This window comes from Choloepus didactylus, chromosome 23 (assembly GCF_015220235.1).
Source record: "Choloepus didactylus isolate mChoDid1 chromosome 23, mChoDid1.pri, whole genome shotgun sequence".
Lineage (NCBI taxonomy): Eukaryota > Metazoa > Chordata > Mammalia > Pilosa > Megalonychidae > Choloepus > Choloepus didactylus.
Window position 1 is genome coordinate 18,903,236 of NC_051329.1, and position 22,242 is coordinate 18,925,477.

At 43.4% G+C, this 22,242-nt stretch overlaps 1 protein-coding gene across 7 annotated transcripts in view; it reads left to right on the forward strand.

Moving 5' to 3' along the window:
• Positions 1-22,242, forward strand: part of BICDL1 (BICD family like cargo adaptor 1) — a 104,000-nt gene that overhangs the window by 67,535 nt on the left and 14,223 nt on the right. For 3 of the 7 annotated variants that reach the window (XR_005214025.1, XM_037817116.1, XM_037817112.1), the window contains exons 3-6: positions 11,534-11,650; positions 12,622-12,633; positions 14,645-14,791; positions 21,464-21,670. Coding sequence is in view for 6 of the 7 variants with exons in the window: in XM_037817116.1 (XP_037673044.1) it covers positions 11,534-11,650; positions 12,622-12,633; positions 14,645-14,791; positions 21,464-21,670 (483 nt within the window). In the remaining variant the exon portion in view is untranslated. The remainder of the gene's footprint in view (positions 1-11,533; positions 11,651-12,621; positions 12,634-14,644; positions 14,792-21,463; positions 21,671-22,242) is intronic. The other 4 variants (XM_037817117.1, XM_037817115.1, XM_037817114.1 and 1 more) reach the window with 3 other exon arrangements.

Consider the following 22,242-nt stretch of genomic DNA (forward strand, 5'->3'; position numbering starts at 1 on the left):
ATCCTGGAATAGCTCTGCCCCGCGGAGAGGAAATAATCTGTCCTAGATGGTACGCTAACCAAGTCAGGCATGTCAGGGAGAAGGAAAACACTGTCACCTTGTTTTGCCAACTTGAGGATTAATTAAATAATAATAACCCAAGAACTCAGACTATAAATGTTCATTTTAGATAGTTCAGCTTTTCAATTTTGTAACAGAACTAGAGTTGTTTCTCAAATGTCTTCTGTTTTCAAGTATTTAAAGATTAAAATGCTTGCTAAAGGAGAGGCTAGGCCTTCCTATGGTTGTGCCTAAGAGCCTCCTCCCAAATGCCTCTTTGTTGCTCAGATGTGGCCCTCTCTCTCTGGCTAAGCCAACTTGAAAGGTGAAATCACTGCCCTCCCCCCTACGTGGGATCAGACACCCAGGGGAGTGAATCTCCCTGGCAACGTGGAATATGACTCCCGGGGAGGAATGTAGACCTGGCATCGTGGGACAGAGAACATCTTCTTGACCAAAAGGGGGATGTGAAAGGAAATGAAATAAGCTTCAGTGGCAGAGAGATTCCAAAAGGAGCCGAGAGGTCACTCTGGTGGGCACTCTTACGCACACTTTAGACAACCCTTTTTAGGTTCTAAAGAATTGGGGTAGCTGGTGGTGGATACCTGAAACTATCAAACTACAACCCAGAACCCATGAATCTCGAAGACAGTTGTATAAAAATGTAGCTTATGAGGGGTGACAATGGGATTGGGAAAGCCATAAGGACCACACTCCACTTTGTCTAGTTTATGGATGGATGAGTAGAAAAATAGGGGAAGGAAACAAACAGACAAAGGTACCCAGTGTTCTTTTTTACTTCAACTGCTCTTTTTCACTCTAATTATTATTCTTGTTATTTTTGTGTGTGTGCTAATGAAGGTGTCAGGGATTGATTTGGGTGATGAATGTACAACTATGTAATGGTACTGTAAACAATCGAAAGTACGATTTGTTTTGTATGACTGCATGGTATGTGACTATATCTCAATAAAATGAAGATTAAAAAAATGCTTGCTAATACTCAGTGGCGGCAAGGAATCAGGAAGCAGGCATATTTGGACTGTCAGAAGGGGTATAAATCGATACAACCTTTTTTGGAAGAAAAACAATACCTATCGAAACGTATGTGTGTATCGTTTTACCTAGCAATTCTACTTACAGGAATTTATCCACTCAAAAAATATACTCCCACAAACACAAAATGGGTGAAAAGGGATTTTTGTTTTTGTTTTATTAAATTCAGTTTTATTGAAATACATTCACACACCATGCAATCATCCATGGTATACAATCCACTCTCCACAGTATGATAACATAGTTATGCGTTCATCACCACAATCTATCTCTGAACATTTTCCTTACATCGGAAAGAACCAGAACAAGAAGAAAAAATAAAAGTGAAAAAAGAACACCCAAATCATCCCCCCATCCCACCCCATTTGTCCTTTAGTTTTTATCCCCATTTTTCTAATCATCCATACACTAGATAAAGGGGGTGTGATCCACAAGGTCTTCACAATCACACTGTCACCCGAAAAGGGATGTTTTTTGCAGCAATGTTTGTAATAGCAAAAAATTTGGAACACTAAATGCTCAAAATTAGGGGCTATTTATAAGTTATTAGAATTAAATACCAGACAGTTGTTAAAAAGAATGAGGTAGATCTACATATTGACGTGGAAAGATGTTAAATGTATATGCATTCAGACAAGTTTTTGGGGAATGTTTTAGATAGATATGAATAGAAAAATTTTAGAAGGATCACAAGAAGTGTCTCTAATACTGATAACCTCTGGAGAGTGGCATTGATGATTAGGGGTAAGTGGGGACTTTTACCTTTTGTTCTAGTTTGCTAATGCTGCTGAAATGCAAAACACCAGAAATGGATTGGCTTTTATAAAAGGGGGTTTATTTGGTTACACAGTTGCAGTCTTAAGGCCATAAAGTGTCCAAGGTAACACATCAACAATTGGGTACCTTCACTGGAGGATGGCCAATGGTGTCCAGAAAACCTCTGTTAGCTGGGAAGACACGTGGCTGGTGTCTGCTTCAAAGTTCTGGTTTCAAAATGGCTTTCTCCCAGGACATTCCTCTCTAGGCTGCAGTTCCTCAAAAATGTCACTCTTAGTTGCACTTGGGATATTTATCCTCTCTCAGCTTCTCTGGAGCAAGAGTCTGCTTTCAATGGCTGTCTTCAAACTGTCTCTCATCTGCAGCTCCTGTGCTTTCTTCAAAGTGTCCCTCTTGGCTGTAGCTCCTCTTCAAAACATCACTCACAGCTGCACCGAGTTCTCTCTGCCCATCAGCTCATTTATATGGCTCCACTGATCAAGGCCCACCCTAAATGGGTGGGGCCACGCCTCCATGGAAGTATCCAGAGTCATCACCCACAGCTGGGTGGGGTGCATCTCCAAAGAAAAACTCAAGGAAATCTAATCAAAACTGATAACGTCTGCCCACACAAGAATGCATCAAAGATAATGGCTTTTGGGGGACACAATACATTCAAACTGGCACACCTTTCATTTTAATACTTCTGTTCTCTTGGATTTTTTTTAACTCTGAACATTTGCTAAAAACTTTATTATACAAAATATTTTTTGAGTTTTTAAGAAAGAACAGATATCTAAATTAAAACCTTACCATCTATTTTATATCCCCCTTTGATTATAGATATCATTTTTTTGCCAAAATTTTGCCTCAGCTGTTAATAGCTTGAAAATCAGGCCTTGTAGCCAAAGCTTATCAATATTTTTGAGACATAAACTGTAAGACCAGTGCCTGCCATCTTCTACAACAATGAATTGTCCTAACATAACCCCCTACCACATGTCCCACTTCTCCATACTTTTTAGCTTGACCCACTAGCTTCATGATGTTGGACAAGTCACTTAGGTATTTTCAGTGCAGAAGCCAGAAATGGGCTATGTTTATGACGGTGCCCTATAATGTAACCCCAGGACCTTAAAAAAAATAAATAAATAAAGTTGCTCCTTCAATCTTTTACTGTTTCCCCCTGTTGCTGTAAATTTCCAACGAAGTAATATTTCTTTCCTTTCTTACCTACCTAAACTTCACTGATTCAACTCAATTCTGCAGTGTCCTGAGTTAGAAATAGGAAAATCAGGCATTCCTGCAGAGCTGCCTTTTTTATGGTTATAAGTAAAGGGGGAGAGGCGGGGCAAGATGGTGGCACAGGAAGGTGTGGAATTCAGTTAGTCCCCTAGAACAGCTAGTAAATAGCTAAGAACAACCAGAAAATAGTCTGGAGCAACTGATGAGGGAACATCCGTGACTGGGCAACATCGTATATCAGTCAGGAATGGGTGGAACGTCTGAGATCGCAGCACAGAACTGTAAGTAAAGCTCCCCAAACTGCGGCGCTGTCACCCCTCCCCCACCAGCACAGCAGGCCGAGTTGCAAAACTGCTGAGGGAAAAAGAACAGTCCCTGCCAGGAGCAAGGGAAGTATCCCAACCAAGCTCTAATTGTGATTTTAATTAACAAATTTGGACTACTGAATACGGTCTGTGAGCACAGATAAACCCAGAGCAAGCAGGAAAGTTACGTGGAGGTTTATCCTGGCAGAAAGGAGGCAGGGCTGATGGGAAAAAAATTATAAATAAATAAAAACAGAGGCTTTTGGAGTCCGCTCAGATCAGAATACTGGAAAAGGACTGTGCCCCAAGAAAAGGGGCGCACAGAACTGGGTACCAGTTCTGGTTCTTCCTGGTGAACTGGAGGGCTGGGGACTGGCTCTGAAAAAGGGACTTCTTGCTTTTTTCCCTTTTTTTTTTTTTTTTTTTTTTGTCTCATGCTAAGTAGCATATTAGAGAAAGCCTCAGGCATTTTCACTTGTCAGCACTGACCCAGGTTAACATAGAGATTCAAAGGAAAAACCCAAATGTACAAGACAGTTCCCTAAAGGGCTTATCTTCCTGGCCCAGCTCATGTGGCGGCCCGCCCTCAGAGAACTCAGACCCCAGGGCCTGGGGGTGGGGGGGACAGAAACAGCTTAAGCTTGGCTTCTGACACCCTGGGCCCCTGGCCAGGACAGGTTCTGCTGAGAATTAAAGGGGCCACTCCTCTTTACACTAGGGGGGAGCTGAGGGCTGACAAGTGCCACCTGCTGGGCAGGATAGGAAAAGCACAGAGTCTAGAGGCTTTACAGGAAAGTCTGACGATCTTCTGGGTCTCACCTTTAGGGAAACCTGATACTGAATACGGCTTCCTCCTGAGACCTGGGCCCATCTGAGCTAGGAAAATCTGATTGGGGTAATCAAGGAAACCAGATGCCTAGACAACAAAAAATTGCAAATCACACTAGGAAAAACAAAGATATGGCCCAGTCAAAGGAGCAAACTCACACTTCAACTGAGATACAGGAATTGAAACAGCCAATTATTAATCAAACAATCTCCTAAATCAATTTAAAAATCAAATAAACAAGTTGAGGGAAGATATGGCAAAAGAGATGAAGGATATAAAGAAGTCATTGGGCAAACATAAGGAAGAACTCGAAAGTTTGAAAAAACAATCAGCAGAACTTAATGGGAATGAAAGGCACAATAGAAGATATGAAAAACACAGTGGATACATACAACAGGAGATTTGAAGAAGCAGAAGAAAGGATTCAGGAACTGGAGGACAGGACATCTGAAAACCTACACACAAAAGAACAGATAGGGGAAAGAATGGAAAAATATGAGCAGGTTCTCAGGGAACTGAATGACAACATGAAGTGCACGAATATATGTGTTGTGAGTGTCCAGAAAGAGAAGAGAAGGGGAAAGGGGCAGAAAGAATAATGGAGGAAATAATCACTTAAATTTTCCCATCTGTTATGAAAGACATAAAATTACAGATCCAAGAAGTGCAGTGTACCCCAAACAGAATAGATCTGAGTAGACCATCTCCAAGACACTTAATAATCAGATTATCAAATGTCAAAGACAAAGAGAGAATTCTGAAAGCAGCAAGGGAAAAGTGAACCATCACATGCAAAGGAAACTTGATAAGACTATGTGCGGATTTCTCAGTAGAAGCCATAGAGGTGAGAAGGCAATGATATGATATATTTAAGATACTGAAAGGGAAAAACTGCCAACCAAGAATTCTATATCTGGCAAGACTGTCCTTCAGAAATGAGGGAGAGTTTAAAATATTTTCAGACAGACAGACGCTGAGAGAGTTTGTGAACAAGATAACCTGCTCTACAAAAAATAATAAAGGGAGTAATACAGGCAGATAGGAAAAAGACAGGAGAGCACTTTGGAGAAGAGTGTAGAAATGAAGACTAACAGTAAGGTTAAAAAGAAAGGGAAAAAATAAAAATAAAGATATGACATACAAAATCCAAAAGACTTTACATTGAATGAAATTAGCCAGAAACAAAAGGATGGATACTGTATGATCTCACTAATATGGACTAAGAATGATGAGAGAAATTTGAGAGTTGAGAACACAGGTTTTCAGGAAATACAAAGAAGTTAAGAGATCAGGCATTTGATACTGAAGTAGTACAGAAGGTTCAACAGGATTGATTGTATAGATCCAGAAATGGATAGCACAATTCTGTGTGATGGTAGCACAATATTCTAAGTACTCGGAACAAAGATGATTGTGACTATGGTTGAAAGAGGAAGGTTAGGGGCATTAATGATAACAGAAGGAAAGATAGAAGATAAAGACTGGGACTGTATGACTTAGTGAAACCTAGAGTGGTCAATGATAATGATTAAATGTACAAATATAAGAATATTTTTAAATGAGAGAGCAAATGAATGTCAACATTGCAAGGTGTTGAAAATTGGCTGGTATGGGGAAAAAATACAATCAATGCAAACTAGAGTTTATAGTTAATGAAAACATTGAAAGATGCTTCCAGTAATTGTAACAGAGGCAATATACCAAAACTAAATGTCTATAAAAGGGGGTTATAAGGGAGTGATATGGGATTCTTGGTACTGGTAAGGTAATGTTGTATAACCTTTTCATTGTATTTTATTTTTATTTTTCTTCTATCTTTTGTGTTTTTATTCTTTTTTTCTTCTTCTTCTTTTCCTTTCTTTGAGGAAGAGATGGAAATGTCCTCATATAGATTGTGGTGGTGAATGCACACTTATGTGATTATACTGGGAATCATTGATTGTTTACTTAGGGTGGTTTCTATGATGTGTGTTCTAGCTTGCTAATGCTGCTGGAATGCAAAACACCAGAAATGGACTGACTTTCATAAAGGGGGTTTATTTGGTTACACAGTTGCAGTCTTAAGGCCATAAAATGTCCAAGGTAATGCATCAAATATCGGGTACCTTCACTGGAGGATGGTCAATGGAATCTGGAAAACCTCTGTTAGCTGGGAAGACATGTGGCTGGCGTCTGCTCCAAAGTTCTGGTTTCAAAATGGCTTTCTCCCAGGACGTTCCTCTCTAGGCCACAGCTCCTCTTCAAAATGTCACTCTCAGTTGCCCTTGGGGAGTTGTCCTCTCTTAGTTTCTCTGGAGCAAGAGTCTGCTTTCAATGGCTGTCTTCAAACTGTCCCTCATCTGCAGCTCCTCTCTCAGCTCCTGGGCATTCTTCATAGTGTCCCTCTTGGCTGTAGCAAGCTCACTCCTTCTGTCTGAGTTTATATAGTGCTCTGGTAAACTAATCAAGTCCTATGCTGAATGGGTGGGGCCACACCTCCATGGAAACACTCAAAGAATTACAATTTAATCAACACTGATACATCTGCCCATACAAGATTACATTTACATCAAAGATAATGGCATTTTGGGGGACATAATACATTCAAACCAGCACAGTGTGTGAATAAAACTGTTAAAAAAATAGAGGGATACAAGTGCTGGAGAAAAGATGGAGAGAAGGATGTACCTATTCTGTGTTGGTAGGGACGTAAAATGGCACAACCCACCTGGAGGGCAGTATGGTGGTTCCACCGGAAGCTACCTATGGGATTGCCATATGGTCCTGCAACCGTGTTATTGGGCATATACTTGTAAGAACTGAGAACAGGGACGTGAGTGAACATTGCACACTGGTGTTTATGGCAGCCATATTCACAATTCACAATGGAGTTGGCCTAAGGGTACATCAACTAATAAACAGAATGGTGAACTGTGGTGTATATGTACAATGGAATACCAAGCAGCAGCAAGAAGAAATGAAATTGTAAGGTATGCACCTAGGTGAATGGACCTTGAGGACAACATGTTGAGTGAAATAAGCCAGTATCGGAAAAACAAACATTATAATGCCTCACTAATACGGATTAACTATAATGTGCAAACCCTGAGAATTGAATTGGAAAGAATAGGTTATCAGGGGAAGGCTTATGGTAAAGGTTCCTACATTGCAAGCTCTTACAGTAGTCACATCTATTGCTGAATTGTAATGGTCATCTCTTTGTGTATAACCTGGTCGGTCCCTGTAACTTCAGGTATCTGTGTGACACCTGAGACTCAGAGCCAGAGTTCAGCAGCTATGAATGTCAGCATTACTCCATACAGCAAATGTTAAAAAAGCTGAAAAAGAGTTCAGTGTTCAGTTAGAGATTTGAATGAAATGGACTCTACCAGAACTAAAGTAAACCAGACTAAAGGGGAAAGGATGATAGTGACTTTGTTTTAAAACCTCAACTTCTGTGTGAGACCAAAGGAAGACATGTTTATTTGGTGCAAAGTCTATACTTTCTGTAGCACGCTATATAATTTAACTTGTATGATCTGTTTATTCAAATAGCATAATTACATGGAAACTTGAGATCTGATTGGTTTGTACAGGGTAGCGTGAAACCCCAATACATCTTAAAGTAATTTGGGCAGGAATAAAAAGTATTTGCAAAGCCCCTTGAGGGCCTGGGAGAAAATGTGGAAACATTAAACTTCCCCACCTGGGGAATTCCTGATACTTTCACAAACATCGGGGAATACCATTGTAGTAGGCCGAGCCCTCAGTCTTGGGGCTTGCCCCTGTGAAGCTTGTTACTGCAAAGGAAAGGCTAAGCCTCCTTATAATAGTACCTAAGAGTCTCCCCCAAAGAACCTCGTTTGTTGCTCAGGTGTGGACTCTCTCGCTAAGCCCATTTGGCAGGTAAACTCACTGCCCTACCCCCTACATGTGACATGACTCCCAGGGGTGTAACTTTCCCTGGCAACATGGGACATGACTCCCAGGGATGAGCCTGGACCCGGCATCGTGGGATTGAGAAAGCCTTCCTGACCAAAAGGGGGAAGAGAAATGAAATAAAATAAGTTTCAGTGGCTGAGAGATCTCAAATGGAGTCAAGAGGTCATTCTGGAATTTATTCTTACGCATTGTATAGATATCCCTTTTTAGTTTTTAGTGTATTGGAAAAGCTAGAAGGAAATACCTGAAACTGTTGAAGTACAATCCAGCATCCTTGATTCTTTAAGATGATCATATAACTATATAGCTTATACAGTGTGACTGTGTGATTATGAAAACCTTGTGGCTCACACTCCCTTTATCCAGTGTATGGAAAAATGAGTGGGAAAAGGGGGGACAAAAAGTAAATGAATAATGGGGGGGAGCGAGCAGTGTGAGATATTTTGGGTGTTCTTTTTTACTTTTATTTTTATTTTTATTCTTATTTTTTAGAGTAATGAAAATGTTCAGAATATTGATTGTGGTGATGAATGCACAACTATGAGATGATACTGTGAACGATTGTATACTTTGGATGATTGTATGATATGTTAATAAATCTCAATAAAATTGCATTAAAAAACAAGTAAAGGGGGAATAGATTTATAATTTGGGAAAGTGAGACTCAGAGAGATTAAATGCCTCGTATAATCATGTATGTGAGTAGGGGAGGAATGCTAACCCTGAACATTTGACTCTTAGGTTTCTTTTCTTTCCATCATACCATCACCCCTCAGGAGCACAGTAGGTCCGTTCAAAGGAACCACTGTTATCCTGGCTAACTCTGCTGCTTGGGGAGCTTCATAGAAGCTCTGAAATTCATTGTGGAGCTAGGACCAGCCTTGTAGGCTTCCTGGAACTTTGATAGGAGAGCACTAAGAACATTTTAGCTGCATACAAATTTAAGAGATTATTATTTATGTGCAGAAACACCTAATAATATTCATTCTGTTATTCAAGTCTAAAGATCTGAGCCAGATTGTGTCTCTGAAAAAGAAGACAATAATTTACTTTGAAAAGTGCATTAGCTCCTTGAGAACAGTACGTTTATGACCCTGGTGATTGGTCCCCTCCACCACCATCACAGGCAGACTGGGGGGGCTCGCCTGGCTGCAAGGTGGCTGTGGTGTGTGGGGAGACCCAGAACCAGGAGGCGGGAGGCCTGGGCGTCGCAACTCCCTGGCTGGGTGATCTGGGCCGTCCCTGGCTCTCGCCCTCAGCCTCCGCCTCCCCGTCTGCAAGGCAGAGCCAGTGATTCTGCTTCTCGGGGCTGTTGCTGTTGGAGCTTCCAAGGAGGAAATGGAGGTTAAAAGCCTCTTACAAACAGTACATCCAAAGGAGTAAAGCGTTTAAAGGAGACATTATAGCTGAGTGGTTAGGAGCTCGGGTTCTGGAGTCAGACTTCTGGTAGGAAGAGTCATATTTCTATTTCCAAGAAGGTCGCTTTGAGAAGAGAGGAGTTATAGGAAGGTTTCTGATGCCAGTTGGGCTAGATTTGTAGCCCTCGGTGGTCCTCTGTGCTTTGCTGTCTCATGAGTCACATCAGGGTGGTGATGGGTAAGGACACGGTTGGCTGCCGAAAGCATCCAGTGCTTTTTCAAGTCTTAAACATATTTGAAACCCCAACAGGCAACTGAACCTAGTGTAGGCAGTCCGATTATAGCACATGAGAGGGAATTTTCCTTATGGACCCTAAATTCTATTAGAAGAAATTTCAAAAGAATCTTAATGAAATTGTTTAGTATTAAAAAAAGAAGAAAGAAAGTAAAGTTTGCTAAATCATCTCATGTAAAGTTTGGTTTCAGTAGTGACTTATACAACCCTGGTGCAGGAAAAACTATTTCAAAATACAAGAAGGCAGCATTGCAGTCCTAATTTGGGGATAAGACAGCCCAGTTTGCCATTCTAATGCTGTCACTTCCTGAGATCTTGAACAAATTACTTCACTTCCCTACACCTGTTTCCTCAATAAATTGGGGGTGATAGTCCCTACCTTGGGTGTGACAACTGAGATGATGCATTTAATGTATTTAGTTCTTTACGCAAAGGAAGCACTCAGTTTATATAACTAATGTTATTATTCCACAAGGATGAATGAATAGCATTGTGTTTCTAAGTGATTGAACAGTCTGAGAAAAACTAGTGGTGTCTGAATTTAAACTTGGGATATAGAGGGAAAAGGTGGTTTGATATTATTTTGTTGTGTGTTTTGTAATTGCTGTTTAAAAATTGGAACTATACATTAAGATTCTTATGTAGTCCAGTGGGGCAACATTTGTTGACTCTTTGGGATCAAAAAAAAAAAACAACAAAAGGACATTTGGTTCTATAGCACTTAAAGATAAAAAGAGGTGCTGAATATTTGAATGTGTGACCATGGCTGTGAGAGCTTCATTGAACAATCAGCCTACCATTTCCACATTATCACCCTCCTACCTCCTCCCAAAGTCTTTCCTAATCATTCCAGCACACAGTGATCTCTCCCAAGAACCCATGAAGTTTACTGACCCCGTTTGGCCTCCGAGAAGCACAGAGGCAGTTACCTGACTTGTCCTGTGGCTCTCTTCCCTGAGGACAGTGTGAAGGGCTCTGCCCAGCAGGTCTGAGTTGAGCCTCAGGAGGTGGGCAGGAATCGACGCTTGGCCACGTGAGCATTCTTCAGGTGACTCTCCTACATAGTCAAGAGAAGGTGCCGACACAGTGAAAGGTGTTTTGATGTTTTCTGTGTTTCAGCATCAGAGGATAAATGGGTGATGGTGGGAAGTGAGCACCTCAGCCAGCGCTCCCCAGATAGTTAAAAGTTCCCAAAATGTCCTTGAGGAATGAATGGCAAAATTCCTAACAGACATGACAGGGAATTTCAAATAGTGCCCACTCAGGATAGAAGGGAGAAACGCAGACAAAGATGATTCATTCGCCTGGGCTCCGCTGAAGAGATAAGTGGGGGAAATAAAGGAGTTTCTAAGGCAGTAGGTATACCTGTCTTATTCTTTCATGTGAAATACTAACAATTTCAGCTTAGTCAATATTTGCTGAGTTTCTGTTATATACAGAGTAATGATGATAATGACATACGAGAACTATTTTATGAACCTATTTCTCCTCATCCATAAAGCCGCCCTGGGCCTAGACATAGGCCTGGTATGGTGGTGGTGTGGATGGGGATGTGTCTTGTTTTGGTATGAGAGAACAAATAGACCAGGTGTAGGAAGCCATCTCACCCTTTACTCCTTATAGAATGGAAAGCTGCAAAGAGATGCTTGAGAAACTAAAGACAAAAGTTCTTAACAGACTTCCTCTGCACAAACTCTGAACTCACTCTGAAGGTCTCCTCTGTTCATAGGCATCAGAAGTTGAGAGACAGCTCTCCATGCAAGTCCATGCCCTCCGAGAAGACTTTCGGGAGAAAAACTCGTCCACCAACCAGCACATCATCCGGCTTGAGAGCCTTCAGGCTGAGGTGAGTCTCCCCAGGGGGGGCAGTGCTCTGGGACAGAAGCGCTTTTCTCAGTGGAAGTTCTGCACCCAGTCTTTTGGATAAGGGGTCCTCCAAACCAGGAAACAGAAACTTGTTCTCTGTAAGAGCAGACTAAAATCTCTAAAGAGAGACGAATCTGTGAGACACTAAATGGGGACAGCTTGATCCGTTTTCCTCTGGGTAGCCTGTTGTCTAGAAAAGTAAGGTTGCTGAGGGAGTGTGCAAACTTGTGCTGAGTGTTGAAATCATGAATGAGCTACATTTTACTGCATATGTTGTTCCCTCCAAAAAACATCCTTGTCAATCCCAGATAGAAAATGGAAAAGGGAATCTTTCCTTTCTCCATTCCGCTCAGGTCAAGTTCAGTCCACCTTAATAGGGTCTATGATTATTATCATCTGTAAAATGAGAGTAATGGAAGTACCTACCTCACAGGGTAGTCGTGAGGATTTGATGAATTAATACATGGAAAGCACTTTGTTTGGTGCCTGGAACATTGTGAAGTTGTGGAAAGCATATGAGAGGCCAGAACATAGCAGCCAGGGTCCAGGGCCCCAAAGTGAGCCAGAGGGAAGAAAAGAAAAGTACCACTTAGGAACTGCACAGAGAGAATCCAGTTGTGGGAGGTGAGGTGAGGAGAGGGATCATATCACAAGCCCAAAAGGGCTCTCCCCGGTGGAGCCTTCCACCTAGTCTGCTCCTAAGGACCCCTCAATTAAGTGTCTGAACGGCAGCCCTTTGGCTCCATCAGACTCTGAAGGATGATCTAGGGCCAGATGGAATGAGCTCCCTCCAGTATGGTCAGCTCCAGAGAAGCCCAGGCTGTCTGCTCCCATGCTTTGTAAATGACATGAAGATGTTTCTCCTAAAGTCTGTCAATATCTTCTCTTTTCTCCTGCCTCCCATTCCCTTCCTTCCTCCCTCCCCTTGGAATTCCTACTGGTATTGAGCAGCAGGTTCTTGAAGTAAGTAGAGTCTGTCCCAGTGGGGTTTGGCATGCCTGTCTGTGACCATTTGTGTGCATGACTTACCATTCAACTGCCTCTGCCAAGCTCTGACTCCTTCAAGTTGCCCGTCTTCCTCTTTTCGCTTCCCACTCACTTTTTCTAGACCCTCATGTAACAGGGTAATTCCCAGGAATGTTTACCTCCAGATTTGGTCACAAGTTTCAGGGTGTGTAGGGTGGGGTAAGGGAGTTGGTGGCCTAATACCAACTCCTTGCTCCATCCCAGGAACACAGCTGCTTTAAAAAGCCAAGCTGTGAAACTGTTCATTTCCAGTAAGTTACTTCAGGTAGCTCTGAACTTCTCTCTAAACTTTTTTAAGGAGTTGGGGTTGTGTATCAGAATCACATTACCTCATTATTTCACTGAGTGGAACTTGGGAAACAATGATTGTCATGAGATGAAAAATGTAAAGGTCAGAGGGTATTTAAATGAAAATCAACTAGAGTAGGAATTCCTTTCACTTGGGTAGCTTTGCTACAGTGCAGGGAATAGTGGGCCCATTCACAAAAAGTCCCTTACCCAGGTGTACCCTTGAGAGACAGTGTTTCTTTATTTCACCAGATACCTGATCTCTGTGGACAAAGGCCACATACTTTGTTTCCCTAGGATGGCATCCTGTCTGAGTGATTGGTAGCCAGGGAAGATCTGCACCCTGTGAACAGACTGCTAGTGCAGAGTGAGAATGGCCCAGAAGCAAAGGGCAAAGTGGATCTCAGAGGATCCGGAACAAGTTGGACATTGGTTTCGAAATCTCCCCTGAGGTTGTTCCCCAGAACTTAACCAAGTAAAGGCCTTAAGGAATTGTAACCCAAGCTAGACTAGAGAGCTGGAGAACACCTTAACTGTGTCAGGAGAATATGTACAAGCAGGAAGCTGGTAGAGACATCAGTCCAGCAGGAAGCCTATAAATGAGAAGAGCCAAGGACCCTGCAGGACTCCAAAAGTTCCCCAAAGCCAGTAGGAAGTAGAGGGCCTGCAGGGAATCAGAAAAGCAGACACCGTTGTGGAGAGGAACTGCAGGCCTTAGGAGACCTGGACAGGCTTGCTGTCCAAGCAGGACAGTGGTCTTTGGGTGACACATCAGTCAGTGATCTTGGGGAACACTGGCTCCAGCAGCCCATGCTGCATACCTTGGAAGGCCAGAGAAGACTCAGCATCTTGCCTCTTTTCCTCTGTTTTGCTGATACTGAAGAGACCAGACAGACCTTCCTAAAAGAATGTTCATGTTTCTTGAGACTGGCCGGGTATCCAGTGTCCAGACATACCAGCCTATTTAATAGAAGGAGAGAATTTGCCTCTGCTCACAAATTACCTGCTCAGGCAACAGATACTTTAAGTAAAACCAGTTACCCACTAGGGTTGCTGTCCTGTTGCTTCCCAGGACCCACCCTGACATAGTCTCTATGTTGTGTCTACACCCACTAGCTCCTCCATTAACTCGGGGCGCCAGGTCTGAACTGTATGACCTCTGGAGCCAGACCTGCCAGCAGTGAGGGACGGCGAGAGGAAAGCCCTAGAGCATGTAAATACAGCGGCTCCTGAGGATTTCTTGGGCAGTTTATTGTGCTATGACGAGAAGAGTAGTACAGCCAGTTAGGATCCACCCCATCCCCACCCCCTCAAATTGCAGGGTTGGGATAAAGTTGAGGCCAAGCAAGGTGGGGCCCTCCTCTGTCTTATCTCTGGAATTTCCAGAGTGCTAACCTTCCCTTCCTCTGCCTGGCATCCCACATTCCAGCCTCCCCAAAGCTCAACTCCTGCCCCTCCTCAGAGCAGTTTCTAGAGGGGAGGGGTTTATCTTCAGCTTATTAGGATTTCACAGCTGTTCTCTCAGAGATGGGGGCACAGAGCCCCTGGGCAGGACACTTGAAGAAACACATGCCTTCCTGTTTTGAGGCTAGTCCCTCCCTTCCTACTCGTCAGCCTGGGTGTAACTCCACACCACCCCTGTGGCTTTCCACCCTTTCAGATCAAGATGCTGTCCGATCAGAAACGGGAACTGGAGCATCGCCTCAGCGCCACCTTAGAGGAAAATGACCTGCTCCAAGGGGCCATGGAGGAGCTGCAGGACCGTGTGCTGATCCTGGAGAGGCAGAGCCATGACAAAGACCTGCAGGTACCGGGGCAGACAAAAGGAGCACTAAGCCCCTTAGCCAAAAAGGAAAGGCGGGGGGATGAGCCCCACCACCGGCTGGGTGTGGGCGAAGCTGAGGTCTCTCCGCAGGCCCTGTTTGTAATTTCCCTGGGGCACCCACTAGCTTGGCTGTTCCGCCTCTGCCTGGGAGAAGCACATCTCTCCCCACAGGTCATCCCAATTTGTTCCGCACCACTGGCCCCTGGAGCAGGTTCACAGAGTTCTTTCTGGGTAGTTAACATGGCTGGAACACTGCGTGTGTCACTCCAGCCTCCCGGTGTTTGCGAGATTTGCCAGAGGATTTCAGAGGGAGCCTGTGACTTTCTGTGCTCAGCTCACAATGCTCTCTGCTGCTGACATCCCAGGGTGATGGATTTAGTTGGCTGGCACAGAGCAGAAACCAAGAGGCTGCTCACTGAACACAGCAAGACGTATATCCTGCTTCCAAGAGTTGCCAGAAAAGCCACAGGCTGATCCCCTTTGTGAGCCTAATTGGCCTTTTTTTCTTCCTAAAGGAAATTGCTTCATGACCATATTTGTCCTTATTTGAGAATTTCCACCAGGCCTCATCAGAGCTCATACTTGACTACAAAGAATCCTCCACTCAAAAAAGATTAAAAAAAAGACTCCCAGCCTCCCAAGAAATAGAGTGTAGCCTCTGCAATCAAGAAAGCTTCCCCAGGCTTGCCTTCCCCAAGGCTGGTGGCTGAGAGTGCAACGCTTCCCCTCGCACATTACCGTGTTCTGGGCTGTAATGGTGTTGTTAGTGCAGAGGTGGGTCCCTGCCCAAGGACAAGGCTACCCAAGGCCCCCACTGAACGTAGGCTGCTCAGGAAAGCCCTGGGTGTGGGAAAAGAAAACAGCATCTCAGGCCAAGGTCGCTTGCTGTTGACTCCATCAGCTAAGCTGCCATCTGAATGACGAACCTCTTTGAGGGCAACATAGCAGCTTCAGCTCAGAGCTTCATCCACAGTAGGGCCTCAGTGAACGTTGAATAGAAAGTGGTGCAGACTAAAACCTCACAGCGGTTTTCAAGAAGGGAAGGAGTTTGCTCATTTTTAAGGTTGATGGTGATGACAGTGAATGTTTGCATGCTTCTTTACAGGAAGCGCAGTGCTTTCACATACACCGTAAAACTAGGACCTAGAAAAAGATGGATCGTTTATCCAAAAGTGGTGCAGTAAGTCTTTGGTAGAGTCTAGAGTAGAACCCACCTGCCTGCTTTACCGGTTGCTCCGTGGTAACTTTTTGCACGTCACTCGCCTGAAAGTCAGTGTTTCACCGTCACTTCTTACCCATCAGGCACCCTCCTGAGAGCTGCTGAGTAGAGCATGGAGAGGAGAAGGAGACAAAGTACAGGGAAATAGGAAGATGGCATGAAATACACAAATAAAAAGTCCTTATTTCAAGTCAAGGATTGGGGGCCTGGGGCGGGGGAATGTAGGCGGAGGGGTGGACTTCCAGGGCCCGCCTGGCACAGCGGGCTTTGTTCCTTAGCAGCGAGCGTCCAGCTGATGCCGCCTTCACGTCTTCCCCATTTGCACGGCCGCTGTCTTCCGACTAGCTTCTTCCCCAATGAGAGGGGGTCAGTCACCCGGGGCCCTACAGCAGCCCAGGCTGTTCCCCCTTGGATTTGGAAAGTCTTCATCGATGGGCTAAATTCTCATCTTTCCCAACTATCGGTAATTCTTTTCCTCTGTTCATGTGAGATTTTCCTTAAGCTGCCACTGATTACCAACACCCTCCAGAAAGCCCTTTCCGTTATTGAAATGGCCTGTACTGAAACAGCCTGTTGTTGAAATAGAGAAATAAAAATTCCAGCTCACTCAGGCTGTAGTTGAGCAGTCCTAAACCAGACTTGTGAAATGTTGAGCTGGCAGCCTCAGAATGTATGTAATCCCATGATTTAAAACCCTTCTCCCCAGGCAGGGCTGAGGGGAAGACTGGAGCAGGCAACGCACGGCCCGCCCACCCCTGCCCCAAGCTCCCTCTTGGTTTGTTTCACTGTATAATTTGGAGTTCCACAAGAGACTTATGGAAAGGGGTTCTGCTGTCAAAACCAGATTTTTTTAAACTAATGATCAAATCCCACTCTAATTTTTTTCAGGTTGAGAATAGGGATAAAAATTGTTATTCATTGAGCACCTAGACTATATCAAACATGTTGCTAGACTCTGAATGCCTGGTGAAGGAAATACTTTGTCCCCCTAAGGACCACTTAACAATGCCCTGTTCCATACCCAGCCAGGCATCTTACGGATTTGTGCAGGGACCCAGTCCCAGTGAGGGGGCAGATTTTGTCAGCAGAGAGCACAGGCCCTGCTCGCTGTGAGGTGGCCCAGGAAGCAGTACCGACGGTCTAAACCCGGCTCTGACACTAATGGTGTACTGTTAGGCAAGTCGCTTAAGGCGGCACTCAACATCTCAGATCCCTTAAAATGTCAAATGGGGAGGGCACCTCCACTGGTGCCAACCTTAGGGACTTGAATGTTTGTGAGTGTTTAAACGTAATATGTTATGTAAATACAGAGCATTTAGTGTCATCCTTGTTCATACATATAAGCACATTCAGGGGCCTCTTTTTCATATAAAGGCTGATATTTCTTATTTTAATGGATTCTTATACTTACCAGGTTCTTCTCTGGTTTGGTTTGGTTTGGTTTTTTTTGCATATGTCTGTCCGGTTGATGAATCAGTTATTGACCAGAACGCAGACCCGTCCTGGCCTTTTGTTCTCTTTCTGTTATAATTAATTAAGCCTCTTTGAGTGTGCATGAGTAATTGAACTAATTTTATCCAGTGCATAAGAACTTGTACTTGTCTGTGCAGAACTTTCCATGCTGAGATGTATGTGGAGTTGTCTGGAAAATAATTGTCAGTTTAATGTGCCATTTGTAATTGCGCCAAATGCTTCCTAGGAATGTCTCTTTTTTTAAACCATGATTTCTTCTTTCTGAATTTCCTCAAAACTGGGGCTGGAGTTGTTCCCGCCGGACCAGCAGGTATTGCTGATCCACGGAAAACTGTGCAGAGCAGGCTTGCCCGTTCCTTCTTCATTCTCTGAGTAACCTGGCTCCAGACCCTTCCTGGTTGGGACTCATCCAGATCACAGGTGCCACTAGCCAGCCGTTTCCTGATACGGGTTGGCAAAGGTGAAGCTGCCGGGACACCTGAAGGATTGGCTCAAGGCACTGCAAGGCAGTTTGCTCTATGTATTAAAACTGCAGAGCTCTGAGGGGCTGCCTGCTAACCTCCAGTCTTGGCATCTCTTCAGGAACCACAGAACCCACTTTTGAGAGTCCAGAACAGACCAATGCAGTGTGCACACTATAATGGAGCAGGGCTGACCCCAGAAACACTGTTTTATTAAAAATAAACTGTTCAATTTTTCCCTCCCCCACCAAAATTCAATTTTTAAATGTCTTTATTTTTTGCTACAATTGATGACACAATATTGTTACAATTATATTGTTAACTATAGTCCATAGTTTACACTAAGGTTCACTCTTCGTGTTGTATAGGTCTGTGGATTTTTTTTAATTCTAATAATATATACAATCTAAAATTCCCCATTTTAACTACTTTCAAGTATGCAATTCAGTGTTGTCAATTATATTCAGAATGTTGTGGTGAATATAATTTGGTTTTCCATTACCAAAGCTTTACCATCACCCCAAACAAACTGCACCAATTAAGCCTTAGCTCCCCTGCCCCTAGTAACCTGTATTCTCATTTCGACTATGAATTTGCATATTCGAATTATTGCATATCAGTGAGATCATGCAATCTTTGTCCCTTTGAGTCTGGCTTATTTCACTCAATGTGATGTTCTTATGCCCTTTAAAGTGGGGTGCGGGCATCCCACCGATGCCAGAGCGGGAAATACCACTCATGTGCAGGTGTATCCCATGGTTGTGTGCATAGTGGTTAGCAAACTGGATCGGGATTCCACAGCTGGGGTCTTTTGTGTTAAAAGTGTCATGATGGGGTGCACAAATAAGAGTGTGGCATCTGGCCGCCATGCTGGGGTCCTGCCCAGACACTCAGTGGTTGTGATAACCTCCCCAGACGGTGGTGCCCTGTTGGAGGCTCCACACCGAAGGGGCCAGAGAGGGGTAAGGTGGGGGCAGCAAGGGAAAGGGGAGGGGGCCCGGCCTGGACGTCCTGTTGCCTGCACTGCCGACCCCCCCAGTCTGAGCCCCAGTTTTATCATCAGGAACCTGAGATGGTTGGACTAGTTGATCTCCGTGACTCTGTCAGCTCTGAGTGCAGGATTATGTTAAAACCTCTGAGATCACTTAAAAATCCAGAAGGAGGGTGTAAAGGAAAGGCCTGAAAGTATATGATACATACAATATGCAGCTTGCAGAATGGAAGCTATTTGAAAAGCTACTGAAAAGGAGTGTCTCTAACTATGTAGCCCTTCCCAGTCTTCAGTAAGGGCTGAGAAAGAATAGCTGAATGGATGGGGTGAAGGACTTGGGTTAATCAGGCAAAATGTGTGTTCATTTCTGACCACCAGAGTTAGAACTGAAACGGAGGAAATTTCCCTTCGGAGATCTTTAAAATAGGTTAACATCTCATCTGTCTGTGACAAGTAAGCTGTGTGGAGGCATGGAGAGAGCCCTGGCCCAGGGACCCTGAGTCCAGCTCTGCTTCTTGGTGGTTGGGGAAAGTCACCTGTCACCTGTGGCTCATTTCCCTACCCTTGGAAATGAGGGGGATGGGCCAGATGGCATCTGTGGCCTCCCAGCCCCAGGGCCTTGTCTTTAAACTGTGAGGTATGCAGAGAGCGGGGAGAGGCTACTTGGTATTACCCACCCCCAGCTCCATTCCAAGCTACCCCTTCCCCCCTTTATTTTGTCATTAAAATTAGCATACATATAGTAAAGCACACGAATCCTAAGTGGACAGCTCAATAAAGTTTTACAAATGTATACACAAATGTAACCCCCACCTAAATCAAGATATAGAACATTATCCACACCCCCAGAAGCCTCTCTTGTCCCTTCCCAGTCAATACCCTGCCACTTCTTCAAAGGCAAAAAAGGTGTTCTGACTTTAATCCCTCCTATCTCCATGAAGTTTGGGACCTTCCTATAATGGAATCACGCATTATGTACTTTATGTCTGGCTTTTGCTTGTGTTTTGGCGAGTAATTGTCATGTGTACTTTTTCCACTGTTGTATAGTATTCTAGCTTCTGAATAAGCCAGAATTTATCCATCCTATTTTTACTGGCATTTGGACTATTTCCCTTTGTGGCTATTATGAATATTGCCGCTATAAACATCGCGCTTAGGTCTTTTGTGGAGATATGCAGTCATTTTTGTTGGGTCTGCACCTAAGAGTGGAATTGTTGGATCATAGGAAAGATGTATATTTAACATTATTGGAAAAGGTCAAACAATTTTTCAGAGTGGTTGTACATTTTATACTCTCACCAGCAAGGGGAGTCCTAGTTGCTCCACATCCTCACCAACACCTCATGTTATTATTAGCAGCAGCAGCCAGAATTTATCTATTTATTTTAGACTTTCTGGTGAAAGTCTAATGGCACCTTAGTTTGTGCATTTGTATTTAATTTTTTATTATGGAAAATTTCAACTAACTCAAAAACAGAATCGTATAATAAGACCCAGCATACCCCATTGCCCTGCTCTAAAAACAATGGCCAGTCCTGCCCCCATCTGCATTACATCCACTTCTTCTATTCTTGTATTATTTTTTAAGTAAATTACCTAAGAGTTTTTTATAATTTTTTTTGTAAATGAGGAGTATCTCTAAAAGATAAAAACTTAAAATACCTGAAACTACCAAACTCCAACCCAGTGGCCTTGACTCTTGAAGACGATTGTATAACAATGTGGTTTACAAGGGGTGACAGTGTGATTGTGAAAACCTTGTGGATCACACTCCCTTTACCCAGTGTATGGATGGATGAGTAGAAAAATGGGGACAAAAACTAAATGAAAAATAGGGTGGAATGGGGGGGGATGATTTGGATGTTCTTTTTTTTTTCATTTTTATTTTTTATTCTTATTTTGATTCTTTCTGGTATAAGGAAAATGTTCAAAAATAGATTGGGGTGATGAATGCACAACTATATGATGGTACTGTGAACAGTTGATTGTACACCATGGATGATTGTATGGTATAAATATATCTCAATAGAACTGAACTCAAAAAAAATAAAATAAATAAATAAATAAGATAAGGACTTTAAAAATAGAGCCACAATACTATTATACTTTAAAAAAAATAGCACTATTTCCTTAATATCAAAAATCCGGTCAGTGTTCAAATTTTCAATCATCTTATAAATGTCACATTTTTTTCATTTTTTTTTTTTATGTTTGAGTCAAGGTACAAATTAAAATAGACCCACACATTGCAGACAGTTGATATGTCTTTTAAATTTCTTTTAATCTGTAGGTTCCTTCTTTATCTTTTTTTCTTAATTCATCTGTTGAGGAAGCTGAGCTGTTTGCCCTTGTAGGTTTTGTTGCTTGCATCCCTGGTGCAGTCTTAACATGTTCCTTTCTATATATTTTTCTGTAAATTGGTGTTTGGATCTAGAAGCACGAACAGGTTTGGGGTCAGTTTTGTTTTTGTTTCTGGAGATCCTCACTACCATTTGCTGTTTCTTTGAAAGCTGCATCAAAGCCAGCTAGAGCTCCAGGAGGTGCGACTCTCCTACAGACAGCTGCAGGTGAAGGTAGAAGAACTCACGGAGGAGAGAAGTCTGCAGAGCTCTGCTGCCACCAGCACTTCCCTCCTGTCAGAGATGGAGCAGAGCATGGAGGCCGAGGAGCTGGAGCAAGAGAGAGAACAGGTGTCACCATCCCCGGCACTCCGACACGTGAGATTGCCTGGGGGCTCTCGGGCAACTTCAACAGCCCATCAGACTCCCTCTCTCTCAGTGCCTGCTGTTTCAGCAGCCAGCCTGGTAGGGGCCTGGGCAAGCCCTGGGCCTGCTGGCTAGAGCTGTCATGAAGCAAGCCACGACTGAAGCAAGTCCCACTTTCCATTCTCCACCCACCTTGTCCACTGAGGCATTAAGAACAGAACTTCCAGAGGACAGAATGTTGTGGGCAGAGCCACGTCCAGCTGCCTGTCACCCCTGGGCCTCTCAGCAAATGCCTGTTGACTGATGATCGGCCTCATAACCTTGTGTATTGACAAAGTTGTAGAACATTCAGGGCTCATCCTCTCTGTCCCGTTGGCTTCTTTTCATACTACATATAAACACTCATTTCCAAAGTAACTGATTATATAAAGAAAATGCTTTATAAAGGCAAGTGGGATGAGCTAGCAAACAGGGAAACAAGAATTAGGAGTCTCTATAAACATACTGGGCCCAGAATAAGTATCAGCATTTCTTGGGACAGATGATTTAAAAAAAAAAAAAAAAAAAAAAAAACTTTCTCCCAA